This window comes from Saccostrea echinata, unplaced genomic scaffold, assembly GCF_033153115.1.
Source record: "Saccostrea echinata isolate AGI-Se365-2 ecotype Australia unplaced genomic scaffold, CSIRO_AGI_Sech_v1 ptg000052l, whole genome shotgun sequence".
NCBI lineage: Eukaryota > Metazoa > Mollusca > Bivalvia > Ostreida > Ostreidae > Saccostrea > Saccostrea echinata.
Window position 1 is genome coordinate 9408698 of NW_026889801.1, and position 23803 is coordinate 9432500.

Below are 23803 nucleotides of genomic sequence, written 5' to 3' on the forward strand. Positions count from 1 at the left end.
ATTCGTTTAATAAACTACATAAAAGTATATAGTAATATCAAATTTTAAAGAGATAACCTTTAATTGGCCATACGATGGGAAGAACTGAAATATTTTATTCCAGTAGCCTGAACGTATATTTTCAGTAACTCGGCATGCTCGGTGCACTAATAATAAAATACACAAATCTTACGAGATCAGAATTATTTTATTCATACATGTATGTGTGAAAAAAATAGTAAACTGTATTGTACCACACACACACAATGAGTATATTCGATTTTTATAGAATACCATGCATTAATTAGACTTAAAGTTTTCACATCACAGTCCTACAATATAATTTTCTGTTAAAGTTTGGTTGATTCAAATTAGTCTGAACATCTAGTTATGAGATCGTGATGTGACATTGTAAATACATGTTGAATTTCTTTTCACGTTTCTGGTTCTCGTTTCTGTCTTCATCCCCCCCCCCCCCCAAAAAAAAAAAAGAAACGAATCATAAACAAGGAAGGTTTCCGAAACCATTTATGAAGATATAGTATAATTAAAATTGATTCACGATACAGATTGTGTAACCATTATAACAATCTCTACAATACTAATCTGAAGAAGAACAAAAAACCACAATTAATTATTTACAGAGGCGTATCATCGTTCGTGTGTGTGTGTGTGTGTAATGCAGCGTTCTGATGTAAATCGGCGATCTTTTCAATAGTTTTCAAAACATGAAAGTGTATTAAATCCATCCATTTTTCTTGAAATTCGTTTATTTAACTTAATGTGTAAAATTTTACTAATTCTGATTTTGTGGTTCATCATTCCATCATGGAGTGTGTATAGCGCACGTGCAAAACTTCACAGTTTGTCATGTACCTAATTATGTAATATCACATAATATTACGTACTTGTACTTGTCTTGTATACATGAAGATCGATAATTTAGTTTCAATGAGATTTGCAGTCTGTGTATACACAGTAAACATAAATTCAGACATCCATATCATTTCAGACTAATTTAACAATCTTCATATACTATAACAAAGATACTGTAACATTTGTGTACTTAGTCTTTTGCCATTTTTCATCATGTATATAGCGGGAATATTTGGAACTTTCGAGGGATAATTTTTTTCCTGATTAAACTAAATGAATAAAATCGATTATTTTCAAAATCTTGCAATCTACTTTAGACCATTAAATTTTCGATAAAACAAAATGAATAAGACAAAAACAGTTGTCTCTTTAAAAATTTAACTTCCGTAACCGTAATTCAGGATTTTATTTTAAGGTATATATTTTTTTTATTATTATTTTGGAAGCGAAATGCTTCATACTTTTGATTAACATCTTAAAACAAACGTTATTTTTAAATATTATATAACTTTGTGAAATCCGGTAATCTGATTGGTCAATACGAAGTCATTATTTTTTGATAATGACCGCTGAAAGCGAATATTGACTCGCACGAGCTGTCTCGTTTTCACTTTCGCTTCAGTCAAATATGGCATCGAAAGACACGAAAGCTCGCAAGTTTGCGAGTTGTAGTGAGGAAGATTTAAAAGATATAGTGAAGAACTCTGAGGCCGAGAATACAAAACGATTAACAAGGATATCTGTTAACATTTTTCGGGAATACTTACTTTCTAAACAAATCAGTGCAGAATTTGAAGGCCTAACGTGTGAAGAACTTGATCGTCTGCTGGGGAGATTTTATGTTGAACTTCGGAATAACAAAGGGGAAATGTACAAAAAAACCACTCTCTTATCATATCGTCAGGGTATACAGAGATTTTTGCAATCTATTCGACCAGACGTTGACATTATCAAGGGACCACTATTCCGAGAGTCGAACCAGTTTTTCAAAGGTAGGACTCCCGATTTTCAGAAATACTATCAGCTTACAAAGATATATTAATTTCACGAATTATCTACTCATTGAGCATACTCGTGTTGGTATTTATTTATGAGATATATTTAGAGGATTGAAAATTTTTATTTTTTAACAAAAAATAGGGATGACAATGGAGTTAAAGAGGCAGGGGCAGGCTAACATAGACCACCATCCTCCAATATCTGATGCTGACTTGATAAAAATGTATGACTACCTTTCAAGCTCTGACTCGGCCCAGGTGTTGCAACACAAGGTAAATTTTAAAATTGATTGCGGCAAATGGTCATATAATAGATCACAAGCATCTATTAATACTTTATTTTGATATATGATAGGTCTTTGTGGACATCATGATGCACTTTGGCAGAAGAGGCCGTGAAAATTTAAGAACTCTGCGACGAACAGACTTTTCTGTTACTACTGACGGAGAGGGATGTATGTATGTGGAGAAAATTCGAGATGAACAAACAAAGAATCATCAAGATGACAGCTGCAAAGCAGAAGGCAGAATGTATGAAATTAGAGGTATGTTCTAATACTATATTTAAGTTCACAAAAATAACAGTGTTTTCTTAAAATTGTAAAAAAAAAAAAAAGGTAATTATTAATTTTTTTTTTTTTTTAGATAGTGACCGCTGTCCTTTGAGGAGCTTTGTAAAACTAGTCCGAAGGTTGAACCCACTGTGCCCTTTTTTATTTCAGCAGCCGCGTGCGGTACCAAAGGATAACGTACACTTCAATAATGTAGTGTTGGGGCACAACAAGATTGGTAACATGATGAGTGTCATCAGTGAGGCAGCCTCCTTGTCGAGACGTTATACAAATCATTCTCTCCGGGCAACCACTGTCCACATTTTAGACGAAGCACGTGTGCCAAGTAGACATATCATGAGTGTTACAGGGCACAAATCTGAAAGTTCTTTGAAGACTTACTCGGGCCAAACAACCGAAAGTACAAAACGTTTAATGTCAGAAACTTTAAGTGCACGTTCAGGAGTCGTGTCATCAAATTCCAAGTCTAAAGCATCATCCACCATTACCCAGGCTCCGTTGGCTACCAATGCTAATTTTGATATTGGTTTCCCACTGCCAAAGCCATGTTCTCCAACTTTGACAACTTGCAATGATCAAGCAACCTTGAATGATGGTTTAGACAATATTTATGCAAATATTCCCATGCCAAATGTACCTGTTTTACCAACCATGTACAATTGTTCAAATGTAACAATCACCTACAATATCAGTTTTAAGAATAATCAGTAGACCAAGTATATTGGTGAAATCAGTAAAAGAATGAAATAATTCAGGAATAATTATTTCAGTGTTGTTACTGTTATTATTTTGATTTTTATTATTGTTATTGTTACACATTGTTATAAGTTGATTTTATGTTGAAAATATTGAAACTTTTCATTGCCTAGATAAAATAATACATATATGTGATATCTATTCATAATTTATTCATTTGTTATTCATGTTGTGATAGATTTACAATTATTGTTATTGTTAATTATTATGATATTTGTTATACATTATGAGGACTGTTGCTCAATGAAAGGAAACTCGGGTTGTTAATTTTGGAAGTTAAATTCAATAAATTCTGAAACATTTTCATTCAACTTATTTATGGTTTACAACAGCACATCACTATCTCTGTAAACATTTGGAAGATATACAATGTACTAATGAATTTGGGAAATTATATAATATAATAAATATGGACACAATGCACGGTCAATATGCGTTTATAATGACCCAGGATGACAGATATTGACCTCAGATACATGGAGAATATCGACCTCGGGCTAGCGCCCTCGGTCGATATACTCCATGTATCTTCGGTCAATATCTGTCATCCTGGGTCATTATAAATGCATATTGACCTACATTGAGTCCATATTTGTATAATATTGTCGAGATTTTTAACTTTTTTGGCTGGAAATTAACTTCGTAACGATTAACTTCCGTAACGATATTTTTCACGAATTTTAATTTATCGGATTCATGCGAGACTTCATTAATCAAATTTAGCGTTCTATACTGAACATCAGAAAACAAAAATTGGTCAAAATCAGCTTTATTTAAAAAATAAAAAGACTTGTTCAAGCATTAACTTCCGTAACATTCCTTAAAATCAATGGTATGTTGAAATTGTTGTAAAAAGTTAACGATAGCCGATTTGTGGGTATTTTTTTTTAAAGTTAACTGATATGTCCTTTTGAGAATTATAATGTTGATTTTGCTATTTGAAACAATTATTTTTTTTTTTCATGTTTTATACCCTGAATTGAACCTTTTATCGTTAAAGATATTTCCTATACATGTACACATGTCAAATACATACATGTACATGTTGTTTTTCTTATTCATTTCGTCTATTTCCATATAGATGGTTGTATAGGAAGAGCCTGAATTATTACCTTTCTCTTACCTGTAACATTTTGTATTTATTTAAATATAACTTTGTTGCATATAACCTGAAATAATAATTATACATTGATGTTAAAAAAGGACAACATTGCCTTGAATATTTCAGATTCTGATTCAAAACGACTACCCGTAAAACGCATAGTTTTTACTGACATGCCTTCGTAATTCTGTAAACGAATATAAAATCAAATACCTAAAGTTTTTATTGAAAAGAGGGGGAAAAAAAGAAAGAAAAACACTAGGTACGTGGTCTAATCACAGCAGTTCCTATTGTCAAGCAAGAGTTATCTCCTTTAATATTGCAAACTCTCGTATCAAACGCTTATTGAATCAAATATAAATAAAATTATTTTTCGCATTAATGTTTGGTCAAATGTTAACCAAATACTTTATAAAAGTAATATATCAAATATTGTATAATAAGAAATTATAGAGACAACACCGCGGGCGTTTAGATTTTCTCGGCAGGCGTGCTCTACGAAGTATGCAAACTTTAAAACGAATTAAAACTCCAAACTGTGCTTTTTAAATTATTTTGGTTTGGTAAAATATCAACTACATGGTCTGTAAAAGTAATATATCTAACAAACTACAAATTAACTCGATAAATAACACGGCAGGCGTATAGATTTTCTCGGCAGGCGTATTTTCCCCTGGCAGGCGTCGGCAGGCGTATTTTAGTATTACCCTATATATCATCGGCCCAAAAAAGGTGTTAATCATGGCTGCTCTTAGAAGGACAAGTTTGTTATTGAAAAATGTTTTATGTAATTCTCGCACCAGAAGTGTGAATCCTATTAGAAGTATTGGAGAAATATGGGTTGATGGAAGCTGCATCAATCGTAATATATTTTTAGCCCCGTTTTCATGATTACTGATTAAGAAATCGCCTTTAATACATTGTATGAGGCCACATGATTCAAAGTTTAGATTCTCATCCTAATTTGCTTAAAATTGGGGTGGGTGGGCGGATTTTATTAATTATTTTTTAATACTGTAAATATCTACATAACGATCTATTTATTCGAAATTTTTACATTGTAAATGCCAATATGGATAGATTTCATTGCTTATTCTTTAAAATGTATACAGAAGATTCTTGTTGTATAAAATATTTATCTTACACATTGTAGTAATGATTTTATGAGAACGTTGGTACACACCACACATAACAGTTTCTGCTTTTATAAAATTAGGTGCGGATCCAAATACTTTGTACATAAATGGTTATTTTATGTGTTATTCACCACTTCTCATTGACCTTTTTTCTAAATATATTTTTTTTTTTGGTCTGATCAACAAAAACTTATGTTTTGTCTGAAAATATCACAGATTTCTACAGTCCTTATAACATAAATTTTTTTGTTCTTGACACGTTTGACATTGTCGAAATTTTGCTCAACATGTCTAACTTAGCCTACTAAACAATTTTTATATAGATTTACCATTTTCTGTAGCGATATTACCATCTTATAATAAGTTGCCGACAAATGTTAAATATGAAATAAACAGGTTTTTTGCTCTCCACAAGCTCCTATGGTCAGTGGTAAAAATAGCACCACGTGACATAACACATATAATACAAACGCATACATGCCAACTTTTGAAAATTCCCATGGGGGATTTTGCGCATGACGACAATTTTCAAAGCTTTAAATTCGCGGCATTTTGTCGTGAAAATAAATGTTTATCCCATTTTTTTTTTAATTTATAATATCAATATCACTTGTTAATACAATTTAAGAATAAATAATACAAACAATTCTTCTCCTTCCAAAATTCAATATCTTTTGCTTAAATAGAAACCTCTCTCACTAAAGAAGAGATATCTGTTTAGTTTAACAACACTATGTTTGAACAAGACACATAATTTGGTGAAAAATGTGAAAATGTACAACTTTCAGTTCAATAAATTTTTTTGCAAAGTTTTAGAAATATATGAAGTTTTGTTACTGTACAGTTTCTGGGAAACATTTGTTAAATTCTATATTTACATTTTACACAATTAGAATTTCCTAATTAGACATTAGATTGAAAGAAATATTGAAAAATTGCAATGCACTGTGTGTCTGAGGATGAGAGAGAGAGAGAGAGAAAGATAAGAAAATTTGTTTGTGGTATGTACTTTAAATAGAAGTGTCATTTTATTCCCTTTTAATAAGTAGACATCATGATGATTAATTTAATCACACACACAAAACAATTTGAAGAAATAAATTTACTCTTGAGATCATCAATTATTTAAAACAAGGATACCCCTATCCCAAACAAAAATTAAAATTGTTATAAACATGATGAACTTTAATTTGCATAATATTGGCAGTGTCGTGTGGGTATTCCGTTGTCATATTACATTGGGGGGGGGGGGGGATTCAGTGTACTTGAGGTATAAGACTTTGTTGTTTCATCTAAATTATTTTCATGAATCTTCTTTTAACCGGTAAACTTTACAATATTTTAAAATCAGCAGCTATGCTTTGTTGTTTTCTACTTTCGTTTTTAAAAAACGATCAATATGGATTAATTCCGATTTTGTTGTTAGTTTATCATATTACTGTATTCAATTTTTGTTTTTAATAAAATGATATTTAATTATACCCTAAATCTATGTGTTTCACTATATGCATACCCCTTCTGACTGAAAAGTTTAATCCTCTAACTGCTCCAGGCTATGTTACCTGTACCTGGATCGCTGTGTGCGTTCAAGCGAGAAGTGATTTCCTGTGGCTAATTAACACCTCTACATGCGTTAAATAAACAAAGAGACTAATCTGTGTACATTGAATAAACAAGTATGATATTCTAATCCCGATTGACAAAATATTGCGGTAGGGAAACTCAGAAAATCGGAAAGGATGACTGCACTTAACGCCGGGTTTTGGGTCTTTTTCGATCGCTTCTGTTGCTTTTATATCATTATCTTATTTCATTTCTATATATTTATGAAAGAATCCTGTCAATTTCGAGCCGAATTTAAATATTAAAATGATCTTGGACTGTGATACAATAAAATGATTCTATGTTTTCTGTCCTTACTCTTTCCAAATATAGAGAATTTACACTTACCTGCCCTTGATTAAACATTAGGTATGCATGAGAGGTGGAGCTAATATTGTAAGAATGGGTCTAAAATTAGACTAGATAAATAACAATGACATGTATTAAAAAAATACGAGATCACTCTTTCCCATTCCCACTTTATTCTGTATAGCACAAGTACACTATGTTCAGAGGTTTCAAAAACGAAATTAACAATATGAGCGAGGTCCATGTAAGTAAAGAATCTTTTAAATCAATGCCTAACAATTTAACGTGTTCGAGCACTTTGTCCTAGTTAGCACAAAACATGCTACTTTACAAGTCACGTGACGGAATTTAGTTTTCACAGACTTACCTGAGGTAAGAAATCACGTGGTGAATTATAATATTCAACATGATACAGCCCTTGGTTACAATAGAGAGAGCGAATGTAAGAAGAAGCAGTTTTTTCTCGTTTAAACCATGAGCGCATGTTTGTCTATTAATCTCCTTTTGACACAACATTGTTAATACAAATATACAACTACTGTTAAACGGAGAACAATAGACAAACATGCGCTGACTATGTATAAAGTCAGTGAAAAAGTGGGCGTCCTCATTATCGAACGGAGATTCAAGATATTGTGATGACCCCCGCCTTAGAAAACAGCTTCGTACTTCGTAAATACGCACTTTTATTTAATGTAATTACATAAAGTTGTAGATTAGATGTTGACCATTCGTGCAATTAAAAGAAAAATGCTTGTTTTGAAAGTTTATTTTGTCACAATTTTCGCATGTCCTTAAGTGCAGTCATCCTTTTAGGTTGAATTTTTTCAAATCGGGATTTTTGGGCAATTTTGCTTTCCCGATCGGGAGAGCGGGATCAAAGGGTAAAATCGGGAGGATCCCGCCTAAATCGGGAAAGTTGGCATGTATGCAAACGGGATGTAACTCTAAAACTTTGACCATGATTGATGGCAACAAAGTTATTACAAAACGTAATTAAAAAAAAGAAAACAGAATAAAAAACAGTGGGTAGGGACATTTTGTGAGGGGCAGGCAGGGATGAGAATCTAAAGATTAATTTATCTGGCCTTACTGCAATTATGTACAAAATACAAATGCCTAAAATGTGTTTTTTTTTAATTTCATTAAATCATATCATTTTTTTTTTTATTTTTTTTAAAAATAGCTGCACTAGGATTAACAGATGAACAAAAACAGATACAGAAAGTTGCAACAGACTTTGCTAAAAATGAGTTATATCCTAATATGGCAAAATGGGATGAACAGGTATATAATTTGGCATAAAATGTCTTATGTATTTTAAATAAGTATTTTAGGGAACTTTAATTTTTCTTGACTTAACAGTACGTATAAGAAATGGGCTGGTTGAAAATCAAGCAATGTTAGCATTTTATTATAACTAGCATTTTAATTAATTTAATCAGTGAAAGAAAAGGTAATGTGTTTGCTATAGAATATGATGATCTTGTATGGCCAGGAAGGAAAATGCATCATGCCTTTTATTGAAATAAGATAATCATAGATTTAGAGACAAGTCATAGCCAATATAACTAACATTTTAATTATTTGGTACTGTACCATTTTCTGTTGTCAATAGTAAATTTATGTGTTGCACGATAGGAAATATTCCCTGTAGATACAATGAAGAAGGCTGCTGAACTCGGATTTGGAGCTATTTACTGTAAAGAAGAAAATGGTGGAACAGGGTTAGGACGTATGGATGCATCAGTGATATTTGAGGCCTTGTCACAGGGATGTGCCAGCACCACAGCTTACATAAGCATTCATAAGTAGGTGTCATGATTTTAATCAGCTACAATTTAGAGCTAAGGCTAAGCAACATGCTGAGTAACATAGTGTTTATTTCTTCACTTCCTGAGTTATATTTATATTATTTAAGAGTATTAAAGGAGATAAAATTGTTTGGATTGAAAATGAATGAAACGTATAATTAAGGTCTTCCGTCTCCACGGAAGACCTTATAGTGATTCTATTGTTTCTTATTAGGTCTTCCGTTTTCAACGGAAGACCTATAGTGATTCTACTGTTTCTTATTATTATTATTATTATTATTTTTCATTTTTATTTTTCTGACCTTTTCAAATCGCGATATCTCAAAAACTACTCATTCATTTTCAGCCAAATTATCAGGAATGATTTGTTATCTCATGCCATTTTGAAATATTGAAAAAGTTTGGAAAAATTTACTTCCGGTCGGGAATTATTACGATTTTTCACTTTTTCCACTAAAAATCTAGTCCATGAATGTTCTCAGAAACTGTTAAAGGTAGGAGTCTGAAACTTTCAGGTATGATAGAATTTGGTTTGTAAATGTGTGATGGAAACATTTCGTGTGTCGTCGTAACTTCCGGTCGTCACAGGAAGTGATTTAAAAAGGGTAATTTTTTGAACTTTTTTGTTTTTCAATATTTTTTTATGATGTTGATAGGCTTAATAAAGAGTTTTACAAGAATGCTAAATATGTAGTTTGTTTAAAAATTGATTAACCCATACTCTGAATATTTATCATTTTTCAATTTTAAGAGACGGTGTTTGATAGTGTAATGGTTAGCATGTTGAATTTTCTAGTGGGCGATCTGGATTCAATCCAAAGAATTTCCGAATTTTTTCTCACTTTTTGGGGCTCAAATATAAGATTTTATCTTAAGGGGGGGGGGGGGGGCTATGTCTTTAGACGTCAGAGCAGCGGTGTTTGACGGCACAATATCAGCGTGTCTTTTTACTCCCTCATAAAGAGTTTGCAGTTTAATTTTGCACTAATTAATGTGCATAGATGCAATTGTGATATGACAAAATGAGGAAAACATGTTGGTGCAAATGTATATGTAGCTAGATACCTATGCAATTGTATCATAAATTGGAGAGTTGCGGAATTGTATTTTGAAAGTAGAATTTGTTACTTTCTCATGTTGATTGAATAACATATATAGCAATTTCAAATGAGAGAAAAATAAACTTCAATGATATTTTTCTTTGATTTTAGTAGGGCAATATTCCTTTATAGATGCAAGTTACAGAACATAATAGGTATCAGATTCCTTGAGCGTCATATGGAGAGACGTGTTTTGTTGCGAAACATTCCAGTCTTTTCATTAATGTGTTACTAATTGGAATAATCCACTTTGGGGGTAAAGAGGAATATAAAATGTGTAAGAAAACTTAGTGCTGCCTTTATGTTACTTGCCCGTATACGATATGTAATATGTACAGTGTGATAAATATACATTCTTAGACTCGAAAATCAGGCTACAGCAACATATTTTTAAAAATTTCATTGAAGCTATCACGTACTCTTATTCAATTGAAGACACATTCCAAAGAAAAGGCGCGATGATTTACTCGTGACGTTTGGCGCGAAATAATGTATCTTGACCCGCCTTTCACAAATGGTCTGATGCAGTAGTGTAGAAGTACAGAAAAAGATTACACGGACATGTCTGAATTTGGAATTGCATAGAATAGAAAGTTGAATGCATAAAGAAAAAAGGAAGTAAACACAATAGTTTTTTTTTTTTTAGTTTTTATCAGTAACAGATTATTTTCTCTGCTATCAGTTATTGTTAAAACTCAAGTAACAAATCCGATGTAAATCTACTAGTACTTGCACAAAATTTAGCTGGCAAGTTTTCATCCTATAATTCCACACTATAAGAAATAAAGATTAACCTGCCTGACACTCGTTACTTCAGGGAATGAGTGCAAGGTAAACATCAATGATGGCTGGTACATTGCGCTAGTGTAGTGGTATCAATATTAAAGAACAAGGTCCACTTAGGGCCTTTTTTGGCCCTGTGAATTTCAGAAAAACTGAAACTTCTTTGACAATGCATTAAATATCATTTAGACCTTTGATGACTGCGTATCTATCAAAATGACGTAATTTTCTGGCTAGCCAATGCATTATGACGTCATGAAATGCGACATTTTCCTCATATCGTGAAAAATTCTACAAAACAAACCAATTTTTAAAGCTAATTTTTCGATATTTAATATAGAGCGTAACCTCTGATCTTAAATATGCAACTATAAAATGATAGAACTTTTTCTGAGGATTACAAAACCTGTTTTATTATTTAGATCAGAGGATGCAATCATATTATTTCTCTTCTTTCTTTTTTAAGCTAAAACTTGCATCACTTGATTGCATCTCTTTCGCTGTTTTGAAATATGTTAGATTCCACCGGAAATAAAACGTCAACTTCCGGTCTATTGCTCGGCAACAGTAAACGATTGAAGTCTGAAACTTTCAGGACTGATAGTCAGTGATCAGTTTATTTGAATCGTGACAAAATCTTGTATCGCTGTTACTTCCGGTCGTGACAGAAAGTAATGCAAATAAGGGAATGGTTAATGGTTAGCACGTTGGATTTTCAGTCTGACGACGAGGGTTAAATCTCCAGAGTGTCTGAATTTCTTTTATCACTTTTTCAGTTTGAGTTTTCTTTTTTTCAGAATCGGACGGAAGACCTCTCATTGCTCGCAATGAGTTTCTAGTTATTATTATTATTCTTTTTTTTTAGACAAAATTTTGTGCACGCGATTTCTCGAAAACTATTCAATGAATTTCCTTGAAATTTTCAGGGATAAAAGGTCTTTATATGAATTTTATATAAAATTCCGTTTTTTGGTAAACTCGGTTCCAGTGCCAAGTTATGGACAATTTTCTGATTTTAAAATGCAATTTTGTCCGCGAGTGTTCTCGAGAATGGCTTAAGATATTAACTGGAGACTTGTTAGAGATGATAGAACTTGACTTTTAGATTGGAGAGGGCACCTTTTCGTCTGTCGTCGGCACTTCCGGTCGCTTACGGAAGTGATCAAAGAAATCGTTAAATTTCAACTTTCCTTTTTTAAATCAATTCTTACATCATTTTATTGCATCTCTTTTGTAGTTTTGAAATATGTTGGTCCCACCGGAAACAAAAACGTCAATTTCCGGTTATAAGAGAAAAACGACATAATTTGAGTATTTTTCTTTCCCATTAATATCTATTGTAGATAAAGTATTTGGAATGAATTTTAAACATGTTATTCAGACAGATAATGTCTAGAGTAACCTCAAATATCTTTCAAAAATTCACTTCCGGTCGCGTGTTTTTCTGTCCTCAAAATGAGAAGTTGTCTGAGCAAGATCTCGGAAACGGTAAGAGATTAAGACACCAGACTTATATGAGTAACAGACCTTAAGATGTAGCAAAAACCATTTGGGTTCAGAGCGTCAACCGTCACTTCCGGTCGTCACAGGAAGTGATCAAAGAAATCGAAAATTTCAACTTTTCTTTTTTATTTAAAGATTGCATCACTTTATTGCATCTTTTTGCAGATTCGAAAGATGTTGGTCCCACCGGAAACAAAAACGACAACTTCCGGTTATAAGAGAAAAACTTCAAAATTTGAGTATTTTACTTTCCTATAAATATTCTTTATAGATAACGTATTGGAAATGAATTTTAAATATGTTATTCAGACTGCAAAGGTCTAGAGTAAACTTAAATATCTTTCAGAAATTCACTTCCGGTCGCGTGTTTTTCTGTCCTCAAAATGAAAAATTGTCTGAGCGAGATCTCAAAAACAGGTAAAAGATTAAAACACCAAATTCTTATGAATAGCAGACCTTGAGGAGTAGGCAAAACCATTTTGGTAAACGCGTCCGTCGTAACTTCCGGTCGTCACAGGAAGTGATCAAAGAAATCAAAAATTTTAACTTTTCTTTTTTAAATTAAAGTTTGCATCACTTTATTGCATCTCTTTCGCTGTTTTGAAACATGTTAGATTCCACCGGAAACAAAAACGTCAACTTCCGGTTTTAGGTGATAAGCTACGTTACTTCGATATTTAACCTTCTCATAAATATTGCTTATCGATAAAGTACTTGAAATGTTTTTATGCATTTTGTAGATACTGCAAATGTATAGAAAAACGTCAGAGATTTTTTATAAAATTCACTTCCGGTCGCGTGTTTACCTGTCCTCAGAATTAGAAATTGCTCGGCAACAGTAAACGACTGAAGTCTAAAACTTTCAGAACTGATAGTCATTCATCAGTTTATTTGAATCGCGAGGAAATCTTGTATCGCCGTTACTTCTGGTCGTGACAGGAAGTGATGCAAAAAAGTGAATGGTTAATAGTTAGCACGTTGGATTTTCACCCTGACAACCAGGGTTAAATCTCCAAAGTGTCTGAATTTCTTTTATCACCTTTTCAGCTTGAATTTACATTTTTACTTTCAAAATCGGACGGAAGACCTCTCATTGCTCGCAATGAGTTTCTAGTTTAACTTACTTTTACAATTTACACATTTATTGGGGAAAACTTCAAAATAAATTACTGGTAGAAATCTTATCAACAATAATGAGTGATGTGCACATTTACATACAAAGCAATATTATCTCTCTTTCTTTCCTCCACAGTGTGTGTGCCTGGATGATTGATGAATTTGGCAACAAAGATCTCCAACAAAAATGGATCCCAGAGCTGGGTTCTATGGACAAGCTTGCTTCCTACTGTTTGACAGAGCCAAATCATGGCAGTGATGCAGCAAACCTCAGCACCACAGCTAAACGTCAGGGAGATAAATTAATACTGAATGGTTCAAAGGTGAGGACAATGCTAGAGACAAATGGCTAAATTGATTTGTATCACATATTCTGTGTACTGAGGAAATAATGCTCATTTCTGGTTCAGGAATTGATATATTCTAGAGGAAGTATTTGTGGAATTCGTAAGTCCATAATGTATAGTACATTAACATTCTTTGAATTCAAAAATGAATTTTTACAATGATTTTTAAAAAAAAAAAAAAAAGATGAAATACAGAATGTATTGTAATTTTCAGTTATATTTGGCCCACTGATGAATTTAAAATATATATAAACATGAATTTACATGTATATTTATGTAACTACATATGTAATGAATTCTTACAGTGCTTTGCTGGAAATAAATTACTTTGACATATTATCATCATAGTATTTTTTAAATTCCTTGCATGCACCTAACTTTCGTAAACACTTGAAGATCACTCTGTTGACAGGCATTCATCAGTGGAGGAGGGGACACAGATGTTTATATAGTCATGTGTAGAACGGGGGAGCAGGGCCCTAAAGGAATCTCCTGTCTGCTGGTTGAAAAGGGATCTCCTGGATTAGCCTTCGGCAAGAGAGAGAAAAAGGTTTGTAATAATATTCATTTACAACCTTGCAAAGTTACTGTAATCGTACGTATTACATCTGGCGGTGTATTCTATTTAGCACCTTTTGTGGGAAGAGGCTTCTTCTAAAATTAATCAAGTACACTGATAAATGTCTTGTATATATATATATTTTTTATCTAGCACATTCAAAAAGCACTAAATAAAATCTCCACTAACTTGTTGAAAAATCCATTTCTGCTTAATATTGTACATGGTAAATATAATGCATTTATAGTAATTGTTGTTGAATCAATATGGTAGCACTGCGATAGGGGAGATAACTCTTGAAAATATGATAAAATATGAAAATCAATCTGGTATGTTAAAATTTATTTTATAGGCATGGTCAAAATATTTAATATTTGCTAAGTGTATTGCCTTAAGATAAAGTAGTAGGTAATATTGTATGTATTTGGTCTCTGTAGCCATACAACATGGAGCTGGATCTGAAGTTTTTTTTGTCAAACAGTGTCTTTAAATTTTCACAAATGACCTAGATCTCAATTTTTTTTTCAGGTGGGCTGGAACTCCCAACCTACCCGAGCTGTTATTTTTGAGGATTGTGAGGTACCTGCTTCAAATCTGATAGGGGAACTTGGGGATGGTTTTAAGATTGCCATGAGAGGTTTGAATGGAGGAAGGATTAACATAGGTAACTACATGTGGAGTTTCATGTTTTTTGGTTTTTAGCTCACCTCAACGAAGTTGGGGGAGCTTATGTAATACCCTCGACGTCAGCGTCCCAGGTTAAAGTTTTTGGAGCAGTTTTCTTTTAAAGTACTTCTATGCCCTATATCAATCAGAGATGCTTCTAGTGTGTTTCATTGTACCAGTCAAGGTTTCAGATGCTGCAATTTCAGCTAAAGAATGACCTGATTCATGTTTTTGGAGCAGGTTAAAGTTTTTGGAGTAGGTCTCATTTCCAAGTAACTATAGGCCCTATATTGACCAAACTTGCATGGATGATACATCTAAAGATGCACACTACTGAACTTGCTTCGGATGCTGGATCTGACCTATATTTTCCAGATGAGTGACCAGGTTAAAGTTTTTGGAGCAGATCTCATTTCTAAGTAACTATAAGCCCTATATTGACCAAACTAGCATGGATGATACATACACCTAAGGATGCACACCATTGGACTTGCTTCAGATGCTGGATCTGACCTATATTTTCCGGATGAGTGACCAGGTTAAAGGTTTTCGAGTAGATCTCATTTCCAAGAAACTATAAATGCTATATTGACCAAACTTGCATGGATGATACACCTAAGAATGCACACCATTGGACTTGCTTCAGATGCTGGACCTGACCTACATTTTCCGGATGAGTGACCAGGTTAAAGGTTTTTTGAGCAGATCTCACTTCCAAGTAACTATAAGGCCTATATGAACCAAACTTGAATGGATGATGCATCAGGGGACGAACACTCTCAAACTTGCTTCAGATGCTGGATTTGACTTACATTTTCTGGATGAGTGACTAGTTTTAAGTTTTTAGATAAGTCCATTCCCAAGCAGCAAGCCATATCAGACCAAAATTGCAAAAATGTTGCATCTAGGGATGCACACTACTAGATTATTAGTTTAGTGTGGGACTTTGCCTTACTTAAAGACAACATTCATTGAGGTCAGCTCTGTAATCTCTGATTAGTCTATGTTTAAACTAACTGATGCAGTAGAACTCCTTAATAATGAACATGAAAGGGAGGGGGTTGGGTGGAGGGAATGTCAGCTTTTATGAAGTACACCTGTACAAGATAATGAGAATTAATGTACATGTACTGCAGAAAATGAGCAGCTGTGGAGATGTGACAATCTCTAGAATGAGAAAACAAAATATTAGGGATGGGTATCGGCAAAAGTTTTGTATTGTGATATATCACGATTTTTTCCCAAAAATATCATGATAATTATATCATGATATTTTTTACACACAATTTTTACTACAATTTCAAATGAATTTCCATGATATGACTTAAAAATATGCTATAAAAGCATAACTTCACTTTTAAATTTTTTATTTATTCAATATAAAGCATGTTTGAATACCGTTGTTTAACTATTTTCAACATTTTTTTTTTACACTTCCTGTAATTGTCATTCAATAGTTTGAACAGATAAATGAATAATTTCGGAAATTTATACATGAAGTTCCAAAAACCAGTATTTTAGTCTCCGTATCACGATACGTATCACGCAATAAAAAATCATGATATACCGGTATACAGATAAAATTGCACATCCCTACAAAATATTGTGATGGTAATTTGTTCTCCCTTTGATTAATACATTACGGAGGAATTTTAATTCATTTGTTTATGTTTACAGCTTCTTGCTCATTAGGGGCTGCACAATCTAGTCTTGAACTTGCCAGGGATCATCTCAAAGTCAGAAAACAGTTTGGAAAGACATTGGACAGTTTCCAGGTAAAAAAAAAATTAGAGCTTCATACTTGACAAGGACAGTATGGTTAGCAAGTTTTTTTATGAAGGGTAAATGTAATGATATTTTCTTTTTTAAAGTCTGTTACAGTCATAAAAATGTAAAAATTGATGTTTTTCAAATAACATTTTTCATAATTGAATTTATTTGAAAAAAAAGTGTATTATTAACCCACCATTTTTTTTCAAGCATTAATTATACATGTAATAAAACTTGATTTTTTTTCTCAGCATCTCCAATTCACGTTGGCAGAAATGGCCACTAAACTTGTAACCTCGAGAAACATAGTCAGAATGGCTGCCAAAGCCCTCGATGAGGACTGGCCCGAAAAAGTGTCCCTGTGCTCTATGGCCAAATATTTTGCCACAGAAGAATGCTCAAAAGTAACCAGCTTATAAGATTCTTCTTAATTGTAGTCAGGTTTCATGTATTTTGTTAGTGATTGTTTGATACCAGGACATTTTCAACATTTTGAATATAGACTTATTTTTACTACAGAGCTATTTTCAAAGTAGAATACAAATAATTTGACAGTTAAATTCACATATACAAATTATATAAAATGTACAGGTTATGGAATGGTACCCCCCCCCCCCCAAAAAAAAAAAATCAATCAATCAATCGTGAAATGGTGAAATGTGAACTCTTCAATGATTATTATGTATATATTCAGTGTTTCCTGATTGTGATGAACTAAGATCCAAGCATCTATGGTGTACATAATTTTATTGATTCTGGCATGCATAAGTTGAACATTATAATATATAAAGATTTGAACATGCCTCCTAAGTACCAGTTCTTTCATATTTCCCTAGATTTGTAATGAAGCTTTACAACTCCATGGTGGCTATGGTTATCTGAAAGACTATGCTATACAACAGTATGTCAGGGACATTAGGGTACATCAGATCCTGGAAGGTAATTTATGGTTTTAAATTACATTGATAAACATTTTCACTGTACTTTCTTAGCAATAATTCATAGGAAAAAGCCATTCATTGACAGATTTATGAGGGATGCACCCCTATTATAAGCTATTTCTTTATTAACTTTGTGCTTTCTGTATTAAAATGAAAATCTTAGATCTGTCCCCCAGCTCCTTGCAAAATGTCTTTGTGTTTTAAAGCCCATTATCAGATATTTTTAAAAGTTGATTTTTTTTTTGTTTATCCTAGCTGTTAGACTACTGATATTAAAGTCATTCATGCTTGTTAAAAAATTTACATGGCTAAGAAATTATGGGTATCCTTTTCTTTTTCAGGAACAAATGAAATAATGAGACTTTTGATATCCAGGGACTTACTGACAGATGGAGAAAGAAAATATTCTTGATAGTATTGTAGTAACCTGCTCTTTTATTTGACATAAAAATGTGACCTGTCCATTTCCATGTAATTTCTAGTGATGAGATTTTATGTTACGAATCACAACAACACAGAATACATAGTATATACCTGAGTATTTTGTTGCTCTGCATAATATATAGTGTGATACATTTCCTGGGTAATTAAAACTCATTTTGAATGATCTTTTGGTAGGAAACTGCAAAAAATACACTGATGGGTTGTATAACAGCATGTATGAAAAGATCAACATCATTTTTTACTTATAAATTAGGTACATGTAAATGCATTTATTTCTTCCTGACTGTTGAATTCTAACTTTTACTCTCTGTGTGATGTGCTGCTTCTTGCCAATTTTTAATGGGATTATCAACTTTTGGCAGATGATTTTTTGGAGAAATGGAATTAAATTTGTTTTCTTATCTTAAGAATCAAATATACAGTTACTTTAAAAATTTGATATCTCAAAAATAACAGGACTGTTAAAAAACTTTGTGATATACCAGATTTCGAAATTGAAACTGGACTCACTTTGATGTATCTTTTGTATTCATGCAGAACTGTGATGTTTGAGATATCAGAGTTCTATGAAATAAAGTTCACTGGAAGGGTATCAACATGTTTCCTATTTTAACTCATGGGAATTAATAAGAAATGGCATTTAAATTAAAAGTGAATATTAATAAGTTACATTCTGCACATTTTGATTCCACCAATCTGAAAATTATTGGTTAATTATTAACTTTTTCAGACTTAGAAACTAAGGATCCATGCAGAGCTGATATATGTGATATTGATTACATTTCTACTGTAAAGTAATTTTAAAATCTACTTGCGAGTTTTGCAGACTTGCTTTATTTTCTAGTACATCTATGTGGAGAAAAATTTCTTCATATGAAACAAGAAATTTTAAAACTAGTTTTTTTTTTAAATATTATACAAGATGACTGTGATATGTACATGCATAATATGAATATAAAGTAAAAAAAAAGAGAGAGAGATTTTTTTGGTTGTTGTTCTTTAAATAATTTTTTGGGTGTGGTTATGTATGCACGGTGTATAAGATCCCCCCCCCCCCCCACACACACGCACACTCTCTCGGTACAATGATATAGATATCATATAGATATAGACACAATCCATGGTCTTTTTTTCTTCCTAGATCCGTGCATGAAATCTGTCAGGAAGTGTGAAGTGTCTGCCAGGATGTACCTGAGTTGATGTCTTCAAAGGTTAACTTTTAGTTTCGGTTCCCTATCGAAACAGGAGGGGGACTTTCTTTTTCCGGAAATATAGCATTTGTCTGGTTCATGTTTTAAACTATTCTTCCGGGTATTTTTAACGCTTGATTAGTCAAAACATTTTCACCTTGCTGAGAAGCGTTTCAATCAATTATCGACGTGACGTCAGAAGTCGATCTGTTGACGGAGGAGATTCGGGATTTGTAGGGCGAGAAGTGATCCTCATCCTGGAATATTAAAAAGCGATTTAGGTATTGTAAAAGTTCATTGTTCGAAAAGAAAGTAGTTCCTTTTGCTTTTCTCTTTCTGGGTCATTGAATTGTATGTGAAGATCATAGTGTTTAACTGCAGTTGATGAATAGGATAGTTGTGACTTTGCACGCACTCGTCTGCTCTCTCTCGTTCCAGTAAATCGGGGGATTGATCATTCATGATCAGTAAGAAGATTGACTGATTTTCGAAAGCAACGATGAAAGTGCTCAAAGCATTTTAAAGAGATATATAACTCTATTGCATAAATGCGTTGATAACAATTTCATTGACAAGTAGGCTAATAAGGTGCATTTTGAATACATCTGAGCATGCTGAAACCAATTTCCCCCTACCCCATATTTGTATATTTAAAAAAAAATATCTATGTAAAAGCAGTAAACTCTTTGGACGAAAATGATTGATGAATATTTTCATAGATTCGCTCAATGTGTTATAATAACTTAAGCTGAATGATAACTTTCTGTCCGCTAGTGGATTTTCTTTGAAAATATAAACATGATAAAGATAGAACTTTACCACAGGTTAGGGCTCTCACATGCAAATTTGGAACTTAGACCAGGACAAGTTAAATTGAGGAAAGAAGTGATATTTAATCTGAAAAAGGGAACATGAATTAAATATGTGGTATATTGTAACTGTTTTGTGTCAGTATGTGTCAAGTCTTGTGGATCCATCATGCTGAAAAGTGTTCAGGGTAATATATGTATACCTGTATGTAAAAAACAAAATATGAAAGCCCTGGAGTCTCTTCTAGTCAAAAAACTACAGTCAAGGTTAAAATTGTCAAACTTCAAGATCAAACTCATGAGATCAGAATCATAGTACATTCTGAAAGGTCTTGTCACAGGTAATGGTGCACTTGTGAAATTTGAAAACCCTATCTTCTGTTGTTTAAAAGTTGTTACCTTTAAGTCAAAATTAATGGAAAGTAGATCAAACTTCTAGGTCAAGGTCCTGAGGTCAAAACACATAGTACATTCTGAAAGGTCTTGAAATGTAAAAGTCTTATCTTAATTCTCTCATTCATTCAAAAGTTATGACCAAGGTTAAAGTTTTCTGCAATTTTAATTTTGAAGTGTGACAGACAGGGTGACAACAAATACTGTAGAAGGACAGACAAATGAGACTAATTATTGTCCCCATGCTTTGCGAAAGTGGGGAACAATTAGAACAAATGCACTTTAAAAGGAAATGATTGTGTTGAGATCTTGTTCTCTTCATGGCTGAATAATTAATTCAAGACTTGTCATGATTTTCTAGCATTTAATATTGATTAAATATAGGGAAATTTAAACACATAATTTTTTCTGGCATTTCATATTGGTTTTAACATTTGGAAAATTATGTTATTTTTAGGGAAAATGGCATTTTTATACCCGCACTTTCTAAAGAAAGTCCAGGTATATTGTTGTTACTCATGTCTGTCCGTCCGTCCGTCCGTCTGTCACACTTTTCTTTCTCAAACTCCTCTTACATTTTACACAGTAGCCTAATCATCTTTTGGGAGATGGTTGGTGGTGTCATGTAGATGTGCAGTAAGGTTTCGGAATTTTCATTTTCACCCTGGGGGTCAAATGGGGGTCGAAAAATGACGTTTTTTATGCAAAAAGCCCCTGGTTCCCTGAACTCCTCTTACATTTTACACAGTAGCCTAATCATCTTTTAGGAGGTGGTTGGTGGTGTCATGTAGATGTGCAGTAAGGTTTCGGAATTTTCATTTTCACCCTGGGGGTCAAATGGGGGTCGATAAATGACGTTTTTTATGCAAAAAGCCCCTGGTTCCCCGAACTCCTCTTACATTTTTCACAGTAGCCTAATCATCTTTTGGGAGATGGTTGGTGGTGTCATGTAGATGTGCAGTAAGGTTTCGGAATTTTCATTTTCACCCTGGGGGTCAAATGGGGGTCGAAAAATGACGTTTTTTATGCAAAAAGCCCCTGGTTCCCTGAACTCCTCTTACATTTTATACAGTAGCCTAATCATCTTTTGGGAGATGGTTGATGGTGTCATGTAGATGTGCAGTAAGGTTTTGGAATTTTCATTTTCACCCTGGGGGTCAAATGGGGGTCGAAAAATGACGTTTTTTTATGAAAAAGCCCCTGGTTCCCAGAACTCCTCTAACATTTTACACAGTAGCCTAATCATCTTTTGGGAGATGGATTGTGGTGTCCTGTAGATGTGCAGTAAAGTTTCGGAAATTTCATTTTCACCCAGGGGTCAAACAGGGGTCGAAAAATGACGTTTTTAATGCAAAAAGCCCCTGGTTCCCTGAACTCTAGGGCTGGGACGATACTGAACTTAGTCGATCCGATACATATCACGATACCTTAGGTGCGATACGATACATATCACGATACATTTAAAACCAAATAAAACTATGAATTTTTTTTAGAACATTTAATTTGGAACATAACAGTGTATGAAAACAAACTAATTCAACAAATGAACTGTGAATTCAAGTTTCTTGACTCAAATTACAGTCAATTATATTAAAATTAATCAGAAATCTTTAGTCAATTTAATATAATCCGGCGTGTCTGACGCCATTTTGACGCTTATATCTTGAATTCTGTATCAGAAAGACGTTTGTACTTTATTTGTGTTTGTTTAAAGGTCTTGATGATACAGACTAAAGGACTAAAAATTTCGAATTCTAAAGTCCGGACATTTTTGGAAATTAAAAAAAAAGTGCGGTCAGGTATCGTGATACTAAATTAGATGAATCGATCTGTAGATCGTCAAAGTGAATACTGTGATGCATCGGTGCACCGGTGGATCGTCCCACTCCTACTGAACTCCTCTTACATTTACACAGTAGCCTAATCATCTTTTGGGAGATGGTTGGTGGTGTCCTATAGATGTGCAGTAAGGTTTCAGAATTTTTATTTCCCCCATGGGGGTCAAATGGGGGTCAAATTTAAAAAAAAATATTTAACATGTTTAAACACCCTGGTTCCCAGAACTTCCCTTATATTTATGCACTAGCCTTAAATCATGATCATTTGAAAGATGATTGATTTTGTCCTGTGGATGTGTAAAATGGTTTTAAAATTTGCATTTCCATGTGGATAGCAAACTAGGGGCAGGAAAAAAAATGGCCCCTCCCTAACACATGGGGTCATGATTTGTACAAACTTGAATCTACACTTCTTGGGAATGTTTCCATATTAACCATGCTTTAGTTGTTCTTAAAAAGAAGAATTTTGAATTTTTTTTTTACCTTTTATTCCTATATAAAACTTTGATCCCTTATTGTGGTCTGACCCTATCCTTGGAGGTCATGATTTGAAAACTAGAAATATGTCCATAGGACGTAAATGCCCCGCCGAGTGTATATTACTAATGCAACATGAAAATTTGTATGAGTGTATGAATTTTGATGAGAATATCTTGAACAGTTTCTTTAAAATTGAAACTAAAATCTAAAAAAAAAAGGAAATAGATGATAAAATCTCACAAAATTATGTATAAGTGCATGCTTACATAAAAATATCTTAGATTGTTTCTTTAAAACTAAGCAAAATGCAAATTAAAGAGAAGGGAGGTCAAGGTCACAGGAAAGTGCAAGGTGAAAAGTTTTTGATGCAGTTGAATAGCTCTCACTAATACATATCAGCATATTAGGTTTGATAAAAATATCTTCAATGATTTATTTAAAACTGAGCTTAACACTTATTTTAGAAAAGAGAGGTCAAGGTCAAAGGAAAGGTTGAGGTCAAAATGCTGATGCAGTTGAAAAGCTTATATCAGTATGTATTTACTATTAGCATATGAAGTTCAATAAGAATATCATAAATGGTTTATTTAAAACATAGATAAACACTAATTTAAAAAAGTGAGGTCAAGGTCAAAGGAAAAGTCAAGGTCAAAAAAGTTGATGCAATTGATAGCTCTTAGCAGTATATATCAGCATATGAAGTTTGATAAATATATCTTG

General features: G+C 33.1%; 2 protein-coding genes and 1 pseudogene across 3 annotated transcripts in view; all 3 read left to right on the forward strand.

The window, feature by feature from the left end:
- Nucleotides 1-1343: 1343 nt before the first annotated feature.
- On the forward strand, nucleotides 1344-3286 carry LOC133203849 (uncharacterized; annotated as a pseudogene).
- Nucleotides 3287-5013: 1727 nt separating this feature from the next.
- LOC133204197 (isobutyryl-CoA dehydrogenase, mitochondrial-like) lies at nucleotides 5014-19347 on the forward strand. Its single transcript, XM_061339945.1, has 10 exons — nucleotides 5014-5145; nucleotides 8517-8617; nucleotides 8972-9141; nucleotides 13783-13969; nucleotides 14406-14543; nucleotides 15081-15216; nucleotides 16896-16993; nucleotides 17240-17392; nucleotides 17825-17927; nucleotides 18271-19347. Exons 1-10 carry the CDS (start codon nucleotides 5025-5027, stop codon nucleotides 18339-18341), a joined length of 1278 nt encoding a protein of 425 aa, XP_061195929.1. The 5' UTR covers nucleotides 5014-5024; the 3' UTR covers nucleotides 18342-19347.
- A 434-nt stretch (nucleotides 19348-19781) lies between these two features.
- The window catches only part of LOC133204031 (carnitine O-palmitoyltransferase 1, liver isoform-like), a 29530-nt gene continuing 25508 nt past the window's right edge, over nucleotides 19782-23803 (forward strand). Inside the window, exon 1 of one of the 2 annotated variants that reach the window (XM_061339814.1) lies at nucleotides 19782-19844. The gene's annotated coding sequence lies outside the window, so the exon portion shown is untranslated. The remainder of the gene's footprint in view (nucleotides 19845-23803) is intronic. The other variant, XM_061339815.1, reaches the window with a different exon arrangement.